The sequence below is a fragment of the Protomyctophum parallelum genome (assembly GCF_964188405.1).
Source record: "Protomyctophum parallelum genome assembly, chromosome: 6".
Lineage (NCBI taxonomy): Eukaryota > Metazoa > Chordata > Actinopteri > Myctophiformes > Myctophidae > Protomyctophum > Protomyctophum parallelum.
Genome location: NC_139701.1, coordinates 7,995,060 through 8,012,559, shown reverse-complemented (window position 1 = coordinate 8,012,559; position 17,500 = coordinate 7,995,060). Strand labels below are relative to the sequence as shown.

Here is a 17,500-nt window from a genome sequence, read left to right as displayed (position 1 = left end):
AAAGGCAGGGCGACATGCAAGTGTGTGACACTGAATCTGCACCAAACATACATTATGCATTAAAAGGGACAAGGAGGATACTTCGTATTACATGAAAACCAAACATTGAGCATCACAATAGACATCCTGTTTCCCCCGTAGTAATATCACATACTTTTGGGGGAGCTTTTGTGCTGACAAAAGAGAGGGACAGCAGGATGTAATTAGGAGCACATCACAAAGGCGCCGACAAATGAGCACACGGGAGCATGTTCAAAGCACCATCCAAGGGCACGCACGTTTGTTGAACAATGTTGCACATGCTTATTCATAAACCCCATATACATGTAAAGCGAGGCAGTCACAACGCAGCTTGGCGTACTTACATTATGCGCTCTCTCTGCGGGATGCCAGTGACAACAAAGAAACGCAAACACAAGCCACACGTGCTTATAAACGTATGCATACAGTATGAGTACATGACGAGCCACACCGCACAGCCACATAGCCACACATCCCCACGTCTCCACGGTGAACACACACACACACGCACACACACGTCCACATGGAGTCAAATGTGTGCCGTCGAAACGGTGTGACAGCAGAGGGAGGGGGATGAAGGGTGGAGGAGAACAGTACATACAGCGCAGCGGGAGAGATGTACATACTGGAAGCAGAAACGCACAGAACTGACAGGGACGACAAGACGAGAGAAACAGTGAGAAGAAGGCCTAGATGAGGGGATGGGGGGGTGGGGACTTCTCCTAGGGTTGGAACCCGGAGGATCAACCGGAGCAGTTCTATCACAGTTGGAACCGCATTTTTCTTTTTTTTCGTTATTACACTGTCAGAGCTGGTACTGTATGTGGACTTATGTCTGCTGTACATTTACAATACCAGTGGTTCTCGACCTTTTAACCCATTCTGACCGGGCACCCATATTGGTGTCAGCATCATGTTATGCTTTAGCTATTTAAAAATAGCAGATCTACAAGCTCATATCGCGCCACCGAGTGGCGCGATACGAGCTTGTAGGTCTGCTATTTTTGAAAAATCGAAGACACTTTTAGAATCTGATCTCAGGTCAGAATGGGTTAATAATGAAACTGTCAGGATGTAATAGACATTTTTTTAATCTGATCTCAGGTCAGAATGGGTTCATCAGACCAGTGTGTTGTCCAGTGGAAACCTCGTATGAATCTGATCTCAGGTCAGAATGGTTTAAATAGGACCACCATAACTCTGAGCGTGTATACCAGAGATCTGTACACACTCTCAGAGCTACAGACCTCTAATGGTCCTTAAGTCACTCAGAGGGTCCCTGCATGGACCTGTTCAATTATAATCCTAAAGGATCCCAACCCTAAGTTCTGAAGAATTCTCAACTGGAGCAGGTGAGGGAAACGGAGAGGAGGGTCAGGGGAGGAGGAGGAGGAGGAGGAGGAGGAGGAGGAGGAGGAGGAGGAAGGTGTCGATACCCAGACAGACAGAAAGACAGACAGATATAGACAGATACCTACCCTGCCCTGCTGCTTTCTAGCTCCCAGCCTCTGGACTGTCCTGTTCTGGGCTGGGCTCTGCGGTGTCACTGGGGCAGGGAGACCCAGAACCACATGCCTTAGAGAGGTGGGAGGAGGTGGAGGACGAGGGAGAGAGGAGAACACAAATGACGGCAATGGAGGAAGAGGAGGAGAAGAGGAAAATTGAGGAGTGGACAGGAGTGAAGTGATGGAATACAAGAGATGAGAGGACAAGAAGAGGGCAGTAGAGAGAGGGGAGAGTTGGACGATGGGATCAGAAAGGAGGGAAGGGAGAAAGAAAAATGCAAGACAAGCGGAGAGAGGAGGGAAAAAGAGGAAATGAGGTGACAGGCCATGAAGAATAAAAGAGAGGATGAAACAGGGTGAATGGGTTGAGAGAGAGAGAGGCAGGAAAAAGAGGAAGACGAGAATGGGAAGAGAAAGCAGAAGAAGAGGATAAACGTGACGAAGAAGACTTTCTGGATCTCTGAAAACAAGAGATGTGGAAAAAAGACACTGAGGCAAAGTTACAAACTGGAAGTAGAGAGAAGAGGTGACAGTACAGAAAGGGAGTAAGATACTGCAGTGTTAAACCACTGCCCTCTATCACGTACACACGCACACACACACACAACACGTTAAATAAAGCCTTTTAGAGTCTATTGATCTGCAGCTTTCCCCTGAAACACTTCAGCTTTTCACACCCTACCCTGGAGTGGGAGGTCGCGCCTCTCTCTCTCTCTCTCTCTCTCTCTCTCCACTGTAACCTTTCTCCTCCACTCCCTTTGCGACTGCTCCCACTCAAGCGTTTCCCTAGTTATAGTGTGTGTGTGTGTGTGTGTGTGTGTGTGTGTGTGTACAGTATGTGTGTGTGGTGACATTCTCAGCAGCGTGAGAGTCCTACTTTCATTCCATTTCTCCATTATAATGACCAGCTCGTTTTTAAAGCGCAAAAACTAAGTGATGCAGTTTTTGGCCACGTAGTGCCACGTAGCAAAATCCTCCTCAGTGTTGATATAAAGGTCACATTGAAAAATAAATAAAATAAAATAATTTATGTGAACGAATAATAAAGAAGGAGAATTTACGCACAGTGCTTTTTTAATTTGTGTAATAAAAGTATAGATGTTCCCCCCCAAAAAGCTTTTATTATTATTAAAATTAAAATTCTGATTTTGTTTACCCAGTAAGCTGACATGCAACCTCCTTTATCCATTGGGTATACGGTACTGCTCATTAAATTGGAGGCAGCCGTCATGTTGGTGCCACAGGAAAATAAACAACTGTGAACATGTGTTGTAAGTGTGACATCTAGTGGCTGAAAGTGCATCTTTTTGAGCAGTGGCACACGTCTCCAATGCCCAGCAATGTGTGTCTGTCCGTATGTCCGTCCGTATGTCCGCCTCAGTAGGACATACTGTATTATTATTATTTTAGTGCACGTGTATGTTTCTGTGTCGCAACCTCGTAACCGTTGTTTGCGTTGTTTTCCCCCCATATTATTATTAATATTATTATTTTAGTCACGTGTTCTGTGTCGCAACCATGCAGCCGTTGTTTTCATTCGTTTGCGACGTTTTGTGTGTTTTGCTTTGTTGTGGCTTTGCTGCTGTCCATTCAGTTAGCTCATAACATTAGCAGCTGTTGTCACTTTGAGCTTCGAGTGGCTGGCTGTCATAGCTTAGGAGGCAGGCAGTGTTTCTGGCGGCGTTTCAGCATATGGGTCAGACTCCCATTGGCTTGGGCATTTTCTCAGGGTATGTAGTCAGACTCCCATTAGGTGGCATGGGGTGGGACTCCCATTGATGACTAGGTCGCTTACATTTCATGAGCTTTCATTAGTCAGGTTTCACCTGACAACAACACTGGCAAAGGCTGCAATATAGGCTATAAAACCAGTTAATGAGTTGACTAAGAGTCACATACTGTGGCCTCTGTTGAAGGTCGTTCATTCTACAAGGACCTTCTGACTGAGGAGAGAAGAGGGGATCTTCCTCCCCTGGATGATAATAATCACTGCTCTCTCTCTCTCTCTCTCTCTCTCTCTCTCTCTCTCTCTCTCTCTCTCTCTCTCTCTCTCTCTCTCTCTCTCTCTCCCCCCCCTGTCTCAATAAAAGTAAAATAAATATTAATTGGCGTCCTATCCCTCGTCCATCTCACTGGAGATGAGCAGCTGATGTATGGAGGCTAGCCGCCTGCTATTAATAACAGCTTAATGATGTCTCTGACAATTCCACAGGCTAATTTAACGCAATGTTGACCACACACACACACACACACACACACACACACACACACACACACACACACACACACACACACACACACACACACACACACACACACACACACACACACACACACACACACACACACACACACACACACACACACACACACACACACACACACACACGTAGCAGCACCTAATCAGTGAGAGTGATTACCTGGCCCGCCAACACTGCTACAAGGGCTATTTATCAGCAGGTGTGAATGAACACACTGCCCAGGTTATGGTGTATTATGTACCATATATATAATTTATATACTGTATATATAGTAGAGAGTTATTAAGCATGCATGTATTCGCGCGAGCGCGCGCACACACACACACACACACACACACACACACACACACACACACACACACACACACACACACACACACACACACACACACACACACACACACACACACACACACACACACACACACACACTTACATCTTCCTCTCCGCTGCGACTTGGGCTGCCCTCCGTCTCCCCGAACGAGTCATCCGTGGGAGGGTCCGTGGCGTCGGTGGGGGGGTCACTGACGTGGTCACTGACGTGGGAGGCCGAGGACTTTGTGGGGGAGCCCTGCCTCTGTGCTGGGGTGGGCGCTGGGGGAGGGGGGACAGACAGAAAGACAGTCAGAACTGGAGCCCTGCCTCTGTGCTGGGGTGGGCGCTGGGGGAGGGGGGACAGACAGACAGACAGTCAGAACTGGAGCCCTGCCTCTGTGCTGGGGTGGGCGCTGGGGGGGGGGGACAGACAGACAGTCAGAACTGGAGCCCTGCCTCTGTGCTGGGGTGGGCGCTGGGGGGGGGGGACAGACAGACAGTCAGAACTGGAGCCCTGCCTCTGTGCTGGGGTGGGCGCTGGGGGGGGGGGACAGACAGACAGTAGGAACTGGAGCCCTGCCTCTGTGCTGGGGTGGGCGCTGGGGGGAGGGGGGACAGACAGACAGTCAGAACTGGAGCCCTGCCTCTGTGCTGGGGTGGGCGCTGGGGGAGGGGGGACAGACAGACAGTCAGAACTGGAGCCCTGCCTCTGTGCTGGGGTGGGCGCTGGGGGTCATCCGGGCTTCGATCCGGAATGGGAAGAACCAAAGGAACTGGATCTAACAGCGAGGAACTGAAACCTTTGTACTATTACTCAAGAACATTTTCAATTCCGGGTGGACTAATAAAATGTGAGTACTTTTCCCCCACCTCTGTGTTCCAGTGCATGTGTTTTTACTCACGAGAGTTGGTGGAGGGCGTGGTGGAGGTGAGCGGCGTGAGGTTCATCTGAGAGATGTCGAAGTCGTCACAGTCGTCCGTGTCCTGCGCCGTGCCCACGCGGCAGAAGTAGTGGCTGAAGGCGTCCGACGCGCCCGCTAGACCGGGCTGCTGCTTGCCCTCCCTGGCTGGCATGGCCGGGGGCTTGGCCAGCTGGAAGTCCTACAAGAGGAGCCGGAAGAAGGCAAGGAGATTAGTTTGGTCGGCCGGTCGGTGTACTTCTTAAATGAACAAAGATCTCCATGCATCTGATCGTCACTGCCATCTCCATATTCTAACATTTTTTGTGTTTTTCCGTGAATTGCCTATACTGCCTACTTGATCATTCTACACTACAGCATCACACGAGAGCATCTAAAGTAGCACATATGCAAGGTCGAATTGACACGTTTCAAGCTTTTAGATCTGCTGCTTTTGGTGTGATTGTATTGCCTACTCACACTTTTTACCTTGATTCAGTGTTTAGATATTTTATATTATTTGTATCTGGCCATGTATAAAGTATTAGAAGGATAATATCAGTCACCAGTACCAAGTACGGGTGTTTTCGATGGTTAACTTCGATGGTTCAGGGACCATTTGAAAGCCGCCCAGTGTCATCATCATCATCTGATGGGTGGGCCACGGGCACCATCTGATGGGTGGGCCACGGGCACTTTCATAGTGTTTATTTGAATGATGAAACAAAGCGATTGTGTTTCCAACAATACAACAGTGTTCCTACGTATGTATCAGTATCACAAATGAAAAGCACCATGTAATTGTTTCACATTTCAACCTCATATGTCCAAAACCTTTCAGGATTCAAATTAAAAAGCATCAAAAGCAACAGATCTACACGCTTGTGGATCTTGTGGATCTGCTACTTTGGATGCTTTTATGTGACATTTTGATCAAGTTGGGCATTAATACAATACAACAGAATATGGAGATAAGAGGTTTCTGCCCGACATCCATCCATGCCCTGTACCTTGAACATCTCCTTTCCCATCTTCTTCGCCCGCTCTCCGTGCTGTGGACTCGACGCGGCGGAGGGCGAGGGAGCCGAGGCCCCCGAGGTGCCCGGCTGGCAGCACTTGCCGCCGGCCGAGATGCCGACGGGGGTCGCCAGGGCCTGGTGGAACATGGCGGCGTGGGGGGGCAACGTGCCGGGGAGGTAGGCCGTGGGGGAGAAGGCTCCGGCCGCCATGGCCGCCCACTGCTGCTGCGTGGCGGGGAAGAGGTTGGCCTGGCCCCAGATCAGAGGCTGGCCGCCCGGCAGGACCTGGGCCACCGCCGGGCCCAGGGGAGACTGCACGCCGAACGCCAGAGACGCCTGCTGGGACCAGTGGCCCGGGGGCACCGCTCCCATCGTCACATAACCTGGTCGGTGGCGAGGGAAGAAAGACACAACATATCTAGTATTGATTCACAGGCCGGTGGACGGCAACTCCACTTCTTAACCAATTCTGACCTGAGATCAGATTCATACGAGGTTTCCGCCGGACACACACTGGTCTGATGAACCCATTCTGACCTGAGATCAGATTCTTCAATCGATTTTTCAAAAATAGCAGACCTACAAGCTCATATCGCGCCACTCGGTGGAGAGATCTACAAGCTACGAGCTTGTAGATCTGCTATTTTTTTATTTTCGTGAAAATGTATTCTTTCCAGGGGGGACCCTGGAACAACATATTTTGAGATGGGGGTCCACAGCCAAATTCAGATAATTATGGAAGTCCTTGTCATCACCACTGACATATAGAAACAGGTTTTTCATGATTTAGAAGACACTGGTCTCAGCGATTGATTTCAAAATACTACCGTTGGTCTATAAAGCTGTTGGCAGCATTTAGTTTTTTGTGTGCAACACGTCTGGAACAAACTCCCAGAAAACTGGAGGTCTGCTGCCACTCTTATTTCTGTAAACTGAAAACCTTTCGGCTTTGTGTATTAAGCATTGTTATACTTTAGCTATTTAAAAATAGCAGATCTACAAGCTCATAGCGCAGCACCGAGTACAAGCTTCTAGATCTGCTATTTTTGAACCATTTTGAAAATGTGGCGCAAATCTTTGAATATGTATATTCTTTCAGAGCTAACGTTTTTACAGTAAGTCTACAGTAAGAACTTTGCTTCTGGGGTTACCTGGAACAACATATTTTCAGATGGGGGTCGGCGTTCTTTTTTTAAGGGACTCTAATGTTTCAGACAATTTCATATAATCTTTGAAAATGTACTTCGTATAATTTTGTTCACCACTGTTCACAGATAATGATAGATATTCATATATTACTTCAAGGCTAACCTATACAGTATAGCACAGCAAAGGAAAAGAAGAAAGGACACTAGAAAAAAAAATATGCAAAGTATGTGCTGTATCCATATAATAACCCATGCATCACCAGCGAGACCGCTGGTCCACTTTCGCCCACGGCTAATGCGGCGTCTCCTAATGGTCATGGTGAACTATCATAATTAGCTCCACAATGAGGCAGTCATAATGAAAAGGCTAGAACTCTCTCTCTCATGCACGCACGCACGCACGCACGCACGCACGCACACACACACACACACACACACACACACACACACACACACACACACACACACACACACACACACACACACACACACACACACACACACACATTAAAGGCCTCTCTCTGAAGCTTTATTCTATTACACACACACACACACACATATTGTCTCTCCAGTTATACCTACAGCCACGCAGCAGAGAGAGGCTGCCAGAGAGAGAGAGAGAGAGAGAGAGAGAGAGAGAGAGAGAGAGAGAGAGAGAGAGAGAGAGAGAGATGTTGCCAGATCTGCTTGGTATAAGCAATTGGTGGTTGTGGGTTGGGGGGGGGGGCCTTGTTTCTAAAGTATAGTTGCTTTTTAGGGCCTGCTTCCTAATGTTGTTTAAACCATGTTCATCTCAAGGACCCCCAAATGAATATGTAATTGTCCACGTGTGCCCATCATCAAATGCCAAACATTTTGTGCCAGGGACCAGATTTGTGTTTGTGTCCGTGTATGGACCCCTGATCGATGGGTAATTGTTGTCACACAAATCCTAATATTCACATTATGATGTTGTACCTTCGGTGTGGGCTGTGGCTGAAGATCATACTGCACATACACCCATCTACATTGTTATACAAGTATTTATTATTTAACCCTTTACTGGTTGTATCCGAGACCTTTTAGAAACGTCTACTGTTATTGGACGAAAGTACTTCTCCACAACTAGTCGACAACCATTAGAATTCAGTCTCCGTGAATGCCCTAACGCACAGACGCATGTCTAATTCACGGCCCGACCACCACATGCATACGAAGGCTCTCTCTCTCTCTGTGTAGCTCAGCTCATCCCGTAGTGTTTTATCGCCTCTGACCGCCCGCCACAGAACTGGATGGTAAATCAGAGCCGTGTCTGTGGCAGGCCAACTAATGACTTGTTTCATATTCAGCACACAGCCTCACAATGCCACCCTCTCTCTCTTCTCTCTCGCTGTTTCCATAGGAGACCGCCCTACTTCATGGTATGTCTACACGGTACGGATGGAACCAAATGGACCATTTGGGTCCACTCTTCGGAGTTTAATGTCTTTTTCTATTGCACAATATTGACATTGTGGCCAGTATCCAGATTACCGATTAACTGCATGGTCAAATCGACCGAAATTGATACCAAGGTTGCCTTACAAACTGTGATTCTGGGTCCATACCTGAGAGTTATGGCCTATTCATAGTCCAGTTTTCTGTAACCACCAAAACGGTGGTTAGTGAAAACAGAGACGTGACGTCATGTTGTAGTTGTCGGTGGTCACCTCTTCACCAAAAACTGGATTCTAGGCCTTTAAGGCTCGTTCATAGTCTGGGTTTTCGGTGGTGAGGAGACCACCGAACTACAACCACCGCCACCGCCACCGCACCAGCCCTTCTCTCTGTTTTTACTCACCACCGTTCAACGTTAGTTCAGCTCCGGTGGTCACCTTACCACCGGAGCGGTGGTCACCTAACCACCGAAAATCCAGACTATGAATGAGCCTTTAGGGTTAGTGTGTGAGTATAGAGGGGGGTCCATACATACCTGAGGGCACGGAGGCAGGGTTGAAGGGAGCAAAGAGCTCCGAGGGGGGCAGCAGGCCCAGGGAGGGGTCGAGGGTGTTGGCCGGAGAGGCGGGGGTCTGTGCGGGTTACGGTTGGGGGACACGGTACAGGGTTGGAGGGGGAAAGAGAGGGAAAAGGCACATTAATGGAAAGGCTGATTCACCCCAGGAGCAGGAGGTGATTCTTTTTGTTAGCCCCACCAAAGGTTGGCACTCTGAGGATGGCTGTGTCTGTCTGTCCGTGCACCCGCTGGCTGAAACTTAACCACTGTGCCAGCTGAGTGCCAAAAGAAAATACTTTATTTTATGTCACTTTAAGGCATTCGGTGTTCAAGCCACTTTGGTCAGGGTGTGTTAAGTGGCTTTTAGCCTTGTCTTATTTTGGGGGTTACTTACCGACGGCGAGGTGATGTCAGGAGGCGTGGACATGTCTCCGAAAAGCTCTAATTGGTTGATGTTCTGCAAGACCAGAGAAAGAGAGGGTTCACATCCAAGAACCATCAGACACATACAGTAACACATACAGTAACACAGAGACAGTAAACACAGCTTGGATTCCAGGTGCAGCATGCATCGTCACGCAACACATGGACACGTCAACATGCTTAGTATAGGTCCAGATACCTACCTCTGATAGGGCACGCACATGCACACGCGCGCACACACACACACACACACACACACACACACACACACACACACACACACACACACACACACACACACACACACAGGAGAAGGTGACAGAGAGAGGGGTGAATTGATGATGGGTTAATGACATGGAATGATGGCATACCATGCAATGTTTATAAAAAAGCTGCGTGACCTTCTCCAAAGGTCAAGTGCTTCTATTCCAGTTTGCTGGGCTGCGGTTATCATTATTTAAAGGTTTCACTGTATGTTTGAATACATTTGATCAACTGATTGCAGTAATGTATGAATCACTGAGAATTGAGTAGGCCTATATATATTGCTCAATTCGCAATTGGAAACGAGAGGAAACTTCTAGGACTGTTGTGCTATTTGGGGGTTCTTGTCATGGACAAGGATTGGGAGACCCGCCTGCTCTGGGGCTACATGCTGTTACCAGCCCACCACAGCAGTGTCCTGATACTACATCACCCTCGACACCCTGTAACAAGGCATTAACAGTTGTCTCCCCTGCTGTGTTGGATGTGTGGTGTGAGTACACCTCAGAGGTTGAATATCAAAGAGAGACACATTTTCCTTTTAATCCCGATCTGCCCTTCGCTTCCTCTTTCCCTCTGTCCTTTCACAGGATATGTTGTCGATGTCGGGCAGAAAGCTCTACTTGAGCTCAACATACTACAGCGTTACTCAATGGCATCAGAAGTAGCAGAGCCACAAGCTCGAAACAGTGAGCTTGTAGATCTGTTACTTTTTATACATTTGAATTTGAATCCTGAAGAGTAACAGTTTTGGACATATGAGGTTTCCACCCGACAGGGACAAACCTTCTCTTTATTATTATCATCTTCTTACATTAATAATATCTTTAGCCTGATGGGCGAAGTGAATAAAAAAAACGCTATTTATAGTCAATGAAAGGATTTTCTTTAAAGCCATGAACACACGGTCGGACTCGGCTGATTTGCATAAATCACGGACGTGGATATAATTTCTTCTAAAGATAATGAGTGTTCTTTGAATATCTTATTTCTTCTTCTTCTTTTTTAAAACTCATGGGTCACACATATAGACCCACAAAGTTCTATTTACATTTATCAGATAATGTTATCAGGCAAAGCCCCAAGGATTTTTCTTTCTCTGTCACAGCATACTGTAGCTCTGAATTGGGGTATAGCTGTGGTCTTTCTGAAGAAGACAGAAGAGAGGGGGAGATACTGTAAGTGAGGCTGTATAATACAGATAATTTGTTGCAGCGAGAATCATGGCTATACACTTAGATAAGAGATCAACTCACCCAGGAGATACGCTGCTAGATGTCCCAAAGATAGGCTATGCCAAACACTGCGCTTAATACTATCCCAGTGTGGTACAGATAAAAAAGAAGAATATGTTCGGCACGGGATTGGAATGAGAAAAAATAAATATTACACAACATGCCTCTAGCTAAACTGGAGAGATTCTCTCACTTACTGTAGGTTATTGATTGTTGAGGTTCAGCTTTTCACTGTGTCAATGATTCAACCCAGATTCTTTTTTAACGGACGATCCATTGAAACCAGTGGAACTAAAGATTCAGGGCTATTTATTTACTTCATAGACGTCCTCTCCAGTTTTAGTAATTTGTCTCTGTCGGGAGGAAACCTCATAAATGTAATGCACAGTATGTCTAAAGGATTTAGATTCAAATAAAGAAAAGGAAAAATAGCAGATCAAACAAGGTCAAGGTCTGTGTTGGAACAGTTGACGGTTGCATTATTAAGGAGCGCATCCAAATTCCAACACTTTGGATTTGTATGAAACAAAAATGAAAGAGGATAATTCAAGCTTTCCGTAAGGCTGCAATAATGTTGATGAGTTTAACGTTGTTTAATTTAATCAGATAGGACTTTTCTGTTTGGATGTATGGGCTGTTAAAACTGCCTTTGTTTCAGTGAGTAGCAAAATAGTGTTTATTTTTAATATAAAGAAGGAAACCTTGCACATAGTGGATTTTTATTTTATTTTTCTTCTTGTCTATGAGAATAGAACCTTTTATTTCCTAGAAGGGCTTTAGGGTTAGGGAAAGGGCTAGTTTTATCTCTGCTTCTGCTCAGACTGAATTAGGAAATGCACAAAGGTCTAATATCATTGCTGTCGGGCAGAAACCTGTTATCTCCATATTCTAACTTTTTGTTTATTTTTCGTAAATTATTATTATTATTATTATTATTATCATAATAATTGTACCATCTCTTTAGTACTACATATAGTGACCCGGTCACTCTACAGCTATCACAACCCTATAGAGCAGGGGTTCCCAAACTTTTTTGGACCAGGTACCCCTTTTGGGGTAGATATTTTTCCAGGTACCCCCTCATCCTCGCAACACAGATAACAATATATTTACAACCACAAGCAGTGTTTCCTGCAGGAAAAAGCTTTGGCATGGTGCTGGGCGCAGGCCGCAGGGGGGCCTTCTTGCGTCGAACATTTTGATGAATTAATTAATTTGATTCAATAATTAATGAATAAGATTAATAAATTAAGATTAATTTGTATTATTGCTCTTGTATTGCTATTGGAGACACTGGGGGGACACTGGGCAGGCACTGGGGAGGCACTGGGGAGGCACTGGGGAGGCACTGGGGAGACACTGGGGAGGCACTCGGGAGGCACTCAGGGGGACACTGGGGAGGCACTGGGGAAGCACTCAGGGGGACACTGGGGAGGCACTCAGGGAGACACTGGGGAGGCACTCAGGGAGACACTGGGGAGGCACTCAGGGAGACACTGGGGAGGCACTCAGGGGACACTGGGGAGGCACTGGGAAGGCACTGAGGGGACACTGGGGAGGCACTGGGAAGGCACTGAGGGGACACTGGGGAGGCACTGGGGAGACACTGGGGAGCATGGGGAGGCACTCAGGGGGACACTGGGGAGGCACTGGGGAGGCACTGAGGGGACACTGGGGAGGCACTGGGGAGGCACTGAGGGGACACTGGGGAGGCACTGGGGAGACACTGGGGAGCATGGGGAGGCACTCAGGGGGACACTGGGGAGGCACTGGGGAGGCACTCAGGGGGGCAATGGGGAGGCACTCGGCTGGGCACTGGGGAGGCACTCAGGGGGGCACTGGGGAGGCACTCGGCTGGGCACTGGGGAGGCACTCAGGGGGACACTGGGAAGGCACTGAGGGGACACTGGGGAGGCACTGGGAAGGCACTGAGGGGACACTGGGGAGGCACTGGGGGGACACTGGGGAGGCACTGGGAAGGCACTGAGGGGACACTGGGGAGGCACTGGGGGGACACTGGGGAGACACTGGGCAGGCACTCAGGGGGACACTGGGGAGGCACTCGGGAGGCACTTGGGAGGCACTCAGGGGGACACTGAGGAGGCACTGGGGAGGCACTGGGGGGAAACGGGGAGGCACTGGGGAGGCACTCAGGGGGACACTGGGGAGGCACTGGGGAAGCACTGAGGGGACACTGGGGAGGCACTGGGAAGGCACTGGGGAGGCGCTGGGGAGAAACTGCAGCCACTGGGGAGACATTGGGGAGGCACTGGGGAGACACTGGGGAGGCACTCAGGGGGACACTAAGCAGACACTGGGGAGGCACCATGGCGGACACTGGGGAGGCACTGGGCAGACACTGCAGGGCAGACACTGGGGTGGCACTTGGGGAGGCACTGGGGAGGTACTGGACATTTCATATCACACACACACCATGATTCACTAGCCCCTCAAAAAAAAAAAAAAAAAAAAAACTTTTTTTTTTTTTTTTTTTTGAGGGGGCTTGGGGTACCCCCTGGCTATGCGTCGCGTACCCCTAGGGGTCCGCGGACCCCACTTTGGGAACCGCTGCTATAGAGCACCGAAGTCTGACGTCACTTTCAGTAGAGGGCGCCAATACACAGGTTCATGTATTTTTTTATTTGCATTGTAATCCCCATAGGGCGATTTTAGGACACTTCATATAAGAACTGTGTTTTAAAAATAAACCGACCACCCCAGCCTTTCTGTCAGGGGAGTGGCTGTGCGTCGTTAATGATGTCCATTCATATTTGATACAGCCAGTTTCTGGAGAAAATGGAATTAATGTGGCCGCAAAAGCCTTGAAACTACATATGAAGGCAATGTCGCTGTATACGTCACGCCCAGCTGTCAACACATTGCGTTCCTGAGATTCCTCGTTGACGTGAGCTCAGCTGGTGGTGACTCGACTCGTACTAACCACGAGACATTAAATATCAATAAAACAAAAAGAAACGTAATTAACATTCAGTTTCTGGTGTGCGACAGGCAGATGCAGCAACCCCGCCTACCCGGAAATGTAATCTCTGGTTACTTTGACTTGTTTCTAACGCTTATTTTGTTACTCTTTAGGGTATATTTGTACATTTCCACCTTCAGTCGATGCTTCATATCCATATGAGTGAAAAGGCCGGGGTGATCGGTTTATTTTTCAAACACAGTTCTTATATGAGGCGATCTAAACCCCCCCTATGGAGATTACAATGCAAATAAAAAGTACACGAACCTGTGGACTGACGCCCTCTACTGACTGACGTCAGGAATTCGGTGCTCTATAGTATGAATGTACTACATATTGTGACCCAGGTCACTCTAAAGCTATCACAACCCTATGAATTTCAAGGTTGTACAAATTCGTACACAATGATTCGGGTCCATTGTGCAGACTGGTTTGCCAGGTTGAAGCGCATTCACAACCATCTCAAGCTCATCCTCCTCAAAAGAGTCCGACATGGCAGGCGTGAAAAAAGTGTCTATTGTTATTGATCAACCTCATTGAAAGGACCTCTTGCTTGGAGCAGGTGGGGAAATCACACACGCACGCACGCGCGCACGCGCGCACAAGCACAAAACGTCCTGCCTTCGTATACCCATGTTCATCTCCGTGTGGTTACTATGGCGATGCGAGGGCCTTGTGTTTTAATCATGACCGACAAGGAGTCACGGGGTCAGGGATGCCAGCGCTCTTGTCTTCTCTTAACGGTCAGGATAACAACTGAGGACCACTCAGATGAGAGGAGGAGGAGGAGGGGGTCAGGAGGTCACCCGGGGACACAAGAGGTAGTTGAAGAGGGGGCATTTGTAAAGGTCAACGTCCTCTCTGCGCAAGAGTAACCTTTATGGATTAGAACCTTGTACGTGGCTCTCCCTATACTGAGGCACCCAGAGAGCACTGCTGCTTATCAGGGGAGTCATCTAGACCTGGAAATACTATTTACTGACATGATGGAAGCAGCGTCGTTTAGGCTTGGAAGGTGCCGCGTTGCTGCTCGCTATCGAGCTGCATTTTTTTCTCTGGTTCTCTTTTGTGTTTTTTTTCTTCCCTTTTCCTTGCTGGATAGTGTATGTATATATTTTGTTTGGAGAAAAAAGAAGAAGGAAGGGGGGGGGGGGGGGGGGGGGGTTGGTATAAGAATAGTGCCTTACTAAACACATGGACATTTAAGGGTATGTAGTCACAGGGATTGATTGGTCATGCCTGAGAGGGGACACATGTACATGATGTAAACGCTGCGGGGTAGCAGGAATTGTACAATTCCACCGTATAGAATGGGGACATTTATGCAATTCCTTTTCATTGAATGGGTGATTCATAGTAGATTGGGTGCAGGTATTATTCCTTTCCATTGAATGGGTGATTCATAGTAGATTGGGTGCAGGTATTATTCCTTTCCATTGAATGGGTGATTCATAGTAGATTGAGTGGTATTATTATTCTGGCGGGCTGCCATCTTGTGTGGAATAAATAAATGAGTGGCTGTGCATGCTTGTGCACCAAAGACAGAAGTTGTCCTTATAGAGAGCCTAAACCTTACAGCCTCGGACGCTAACAGCAGATGTGGTACCAAACCTAAGGACACTTTGTTTATTTTTGGACCACAATTTGTATTATTTCAACTTATATGAGACCATTCCAAGATGACCCATGCATGTTATTCTCCATAGAGAAATTACTTCTGTGAACCAGGGGATGAACGACTGACGTCAGGACTTTGGTAATCTATTATTCTTTTATATAGTTTTGCATCTCCTCTAGTCATATATTGGATTATTTATTGGCTCAGGAATGCGACATAAACAAAAAGCTAAAATTTGGGTGACTATGCCGCCCATTAAATGTGATTTAAGACTTCATGTGGGGCCTTTCTAAGCTACGTGATACTGGCAAGCACTATATCGAATGTGCCACATTTAAATGACTTTAACATGCTGCTAATTCTCAGGCTTTTTCAGTGCTATTCTTATTCTCCTTTCCTTATTTTAGGCAGGCACGCTGTTAGTGAAGCCGGTCCCGCTCTCATACAGCCCACGACCTTAATTGGTTCAACCTACACAGTCTATTTATGCAGACTTGTCATTCACTATTACATGCTCGACATGTCTCGCTGCTAATACACTTGACAGCATTTAAGTGACGCCCCAGCTCCCCCTCCCCCCCAACGCCCCAGCCCCCGCCTGTTAGAGTAGCATTAGGTTATCACTAAGTCAGCATTTCATTCAATATGGTTCACATATAGTCTCTGCCGCTTGGAATGTGTCCAAAACTGTTCATCTGTTATTTTTCAGGATTCTAATTGAAAAGTAGCAAAAGTAGCAGATCTGCATATATATATAGTCAGTATCACTACGCCAGGAGTAGAACAAAAAAAAGTTCTGTGTGACAGAGGGGTCAAAGTTGAAGGAAAGATGTGGTAGAAATAGGTCAACAATACAAATATTTTTTAATGTGGCCCCCAGACCCCAACCAAATGACCGGAACTACTTAATATTCACCAAAACCAGACCAGAACTCCCACCTCCCAACTGCCTCAAGGGTGAGACTTGAAATGTAAACATTGGCATAAATACTTTTTCAAAATGTTACTTAATTTTTTTCCTTTTTTTGGTAAATTATGGTCCCATATATTTCTTTTACATTGTTCATAATTCTACTGGTTGTACTGAGAGAAGACCCAGTGACCCTCGCTGCCCTAGCCTGAATTTTCATTTCGTTTTGCTTATTATTCCGACTAAAAGCCCTTCCCAGGCAGCAGTTTCTGGAATTAAATGGGTGATTGGTTCATACCAACCAATCAGAATAGCAAGAAAGCAGATGGCGTTCAATCATGTGGCTAACCTGGTTGCTAACCAAACAACACAGTCAACGAGTGCTATACTAGCATGTAAACAAAAGCGGTAAAATATGTCGGATGAATAATTATAACACCTGTCGTTTCTGTAAATAAACTATTTATCATAGGTCAATTTAATAGCCAGATTGATATGGTCGTGAATCACAGCAGTGGGGGCAGCCATGTTTGTTGTTTGACGCTGTTGAGTGACGGGGCTGATGGCCAATCAGCTGCTGCGATCAGATGGAGACTGACGCCGCCGTATGCAGAGTCACCAGACCTGAATACAGATATATTTTTAATGACAGCAGCTATTATTTGTATGTCAATGCAAACTTACCCGAGTCACCATTCCCAGGTCTAAATCTATCAGGTCTGCCACTGCTGGCTGCTGAGTCGCTTGTTGTTGTTGTTGTGATGGTTCAAGTTGTTGTTGTTGTAGAAAGGGATTATAGTGATGAGGATGATGTTGAGGATGAGGATGAGTCTGTTGATGGCCGTTCTGTAACCACAACCAGTTTGTTACATGAGTGATATGATGGGTGAGATGGGAACATATAGGTGTGTACTGCTCACACACATGCAC

At 47.1% G+C, this 17,500-nt stretch overlaps 1 protein-coding gene across 2 annotated transcripts in view; it reads right to left on the bottom strand.

Moving 5' to 3' along the window:
- The window catches only part of dab1a (DAB adaptor protein 1a), a 268,746-nt gene that overhangs the window by 5,157 nt on the left and 246,089 nt on the right, over window positions 1-17,500 (bottom strand). For both annotated transcript variants that reach the window (XM_083768179.1, XM_083768178.1), the window contains 6 exons: window positions 17,255-17,416; window positions 9,535-9,597; window positions 9,120-9,216; window positions 6,012-6,403; window positions 5,005-5,203; window positions 4,218-4,381 (listed from right to left, as the gene is read on the bottom strand). In XM_083768179.1, the coding sequence (XP_083624305.1) occupies window positions 4,218-4,381; window positions 5,005-5,203; window positions 6,012-6,403; window positions 9,120-9,216; window positions 9,535-9,597; window positions 17,255-17,416 (1,077 nt within the window). The remainder of the gene's footprint in view (window positions 1-4,217; window positions 4,382-5,004; window positions 5,204-6,011; window positions 6,404-9,119; window positions 9,217-9,534; window positions 9,598-17,254; window positions 17,417-17,500) is intronic.